Source organism: Plasmodium reichenowi, chromosome 9, assembly GCF_001601855.1.
Source record: "Plasmodium reichenowi strain SY57 chromosome 9, whole genome shotgun sequence".
Classification (NCBI taxonomy): domain Eukaryota; phylum Apicomplexa; class Aconoidasida; order Haemosporida; family Plasmodiidae; genus Plasmodium; species Plasmodium reichenowi.
Window position 1 is genome coordinate 1,108,409 of NC_033654.1, and position 2,736 is coordinate 1,111,144.

The 2,736-nt window shown below is 20.5% G+C and overlaps 1 protein-coding gene across 1 annotated transcript; it reads left to right on the forward strand.

The window, feature by feature from the left end:
- Positions 1-279: 279 nt before the first annotated feature.
- PRSY57_0927300 (hypothetical protein) lies at positions 280-2,475 on the forward strand (the record flags this gene model as incomplete). The annotated part of the gene is made up of 1 exon (XM_012907512.2): positions 280-2,475. One exon carries the CDS (start codon positions 280-282, stop codon positions 2,473-2,475), a length of 2,196 nt encoding a protein of 731 aa, XP_012762966.2.
- Between the last annotated feature and the right edge of the window lie 261 nt (positions 2,476-2,736).

Sequence of the window (2,736 nt, forward strand, 5' to 3'; positions counted from 1 at the left end):
TTTTTTTTTATATTTAAAAAAATAAAAAAAATATAATTTTTAAAAAAAAAAAAAAAAAAAAAAAAAAAAAAAAAAAAGTTAAAAAAATGTTGATATAATACTTATAGAATAAATGTGCGCTTTATAAAATGGCTACATATATTTATTCAAGGTTTGGAAAAATAATTATGAACAAAAAATATAAATAAATAAATATATATATATATATATACATATATATATTGATATTTATATTTATATTTATATATTTTTATTTCGTTTGGGTATAGTTTTGAAAGGATGGAAAAAATGCAGGAAATAATAGATGAATTTGTAAATATAAGGAGTAGAGTAAGAAGGCATAAGAATAAAAAGAGAAATGAGGAAGATTGTGCATTCAATTATTCAAATGAGGAAAACTATTATTATGAAAAGAGAAACTTGTACAATTTATATAAAATAATAAAATGCTATTATTATTTACTGACTCATAGTATTAAACATGAAAAGTGGAAAATAAAATATAAAGAAGAAAAGCAACAAAAATGTGAAAAGAAAAAGTTGGTAGTAGAAGAAGAAAAAGAAATGCTCTTAAAAAAAAGAATACAAAAACACCATGTCCATAAAATAAAAAATTATATTATAATGAATCGACATATCCATGCTTTCAAATTTTTATTGGAAGAATATGTTTATATGAAAAAATATAATGATCTCGTTAATGTGAAAAAAATAGAAATAAAAATAAAGAAAAGACGACAGAAACAAAATAAAAGAAAGAGAAATATACGAATTAGTATAAATAAAAATGTCCTTTTTAATAAATTCATTTCTTATATACTACAATTTATATATGATATGTTAGTAACAAATGATATAACATATCATATGTGTTCAAATAATATATTTTTTTCTTTTTTTCAAAAAATACAAATGAATAAGTATGAATTATCCAATGATGGAAATAATATGAAGAATTCAAGTCAATTAACCATCATAACTAAAAACGAAAAAAAAACAAAAAGAAAAAAAAACAAAAAAAGAAAAAAAAAAGGAAGAACCAATCTATTATATAAAAATAATAACCATATCTTTTATAACGATTTAAATTCACAATATTATTATAATTCATTCATGTTAAAAACTATTGATTCAAATTTGTTATATTTAATTGACAATGATTTCGATTTAATCAAAATTTTGTTTTTCTTTCAAGTACCTCATTTGTTTATTATGTACGTGTATATTATAACATGTGATAAGAATAAGAATATTTCTAATTATTACCATAATATGTATCATAAATTTTATATGTCTCTTTTATTCAAAATAATTAACGCATTTTATTCCTCATTTATATTAACATATAATAAATTAGTATCCAACAAAGATCTAATTATCCTTTTTAAAATCTTTTCAAATGTTTTAAAAAAAAATCATATATTGTTATTTAAATGGTTGCGTTGTTATGAACCCATTTATAAGAAGTTGAATGAACGAGATAAAAAAAACACGAAACAAAATGAACCTCATAATAATAACATACATCATATTAAAAGTGTTGATAAAAAGGATTCTTTTTCTTTTCATCATTTGAAAGGTGCATATCCTTCAAATATCCAAGAGATTAAAGAACATGAAAAGACAAAACGAGAAGATGTTCGAAAGAAATATATTTCTCAAGGTACATATTTAATTGATTGTGAATATGAAGAAAGAAACAGATTAAATAAGGTTAATAATACAGAAAAGGGAGATAAATATAAAATTGAATGTAGAAAAGAATTGGAAGGTGTTAATTTAGGGGTTCATAAAAAAGAGGAAATGAATTTTGCCTTTTTAAAAGATGGTTCTTTTTCATATAGAAACTTATTTAATTATTTTAAAGGAAATGAGGGAAAAAAAAAAGAAAATGACTGTACAACGTGTGATGATAGTAATACGTGTCATTATGAAAGTGTGTGTGATAAGGATAATGATAGTGACCGTAACAATATCTGTAATGGTAATAGTAATAATAATAGTAATAGTAATAATAATAGTAATAGTAATAATAATAGTAATAGTAATAATAATAGTAATAGTAATAGTAATAGTAATAGTAATAATAATAGTAATAGTAATAGTAATAGTAATAATAATTATAATTATAATTATGATGTTGGTGATTTTATTTTTCATCACTATGTTAAAGGTGAGGATGAAATTGACTGCATTAATTTTACCATAAATGTTATAAATAATCAAGAGGATAATATACGTTTTTATAAAAGTTATATAAAAGAGCATATTGACAGTATGTTCTTGAGTAAATATAATTTGAAGGTGGCCAAAAAATTCGCCAGCACCTTAAATGATGAATCGAAAAAAAAAAAGAAACGAACGAAAGACCAAAATAATACAGAAAATAATAATACATCTATATTTGATAATTATAAAGAACTTGTTCAGAATTTTTTTTTAGTCAAGAAGGTTTTTATGAACACAAATAAATAAAAATATATATGTATGTATATATGTGTATATATGTGTATATGTGTATATATGTGTATATGTGTATATGTATATATGTGTATGTGTATATATGTGTATATGTATATATGTGTATGTGTATATATGTGTATATGTATATATGTGTATATATGTGTATATGTATATATGTGTATGTGTATATATGTATATATGTGTATATGTTTATATGTTTATATATATTTTGTTAGTTTTTTTTAATTCGACAGGAAAAAGAGAAAAAACAAA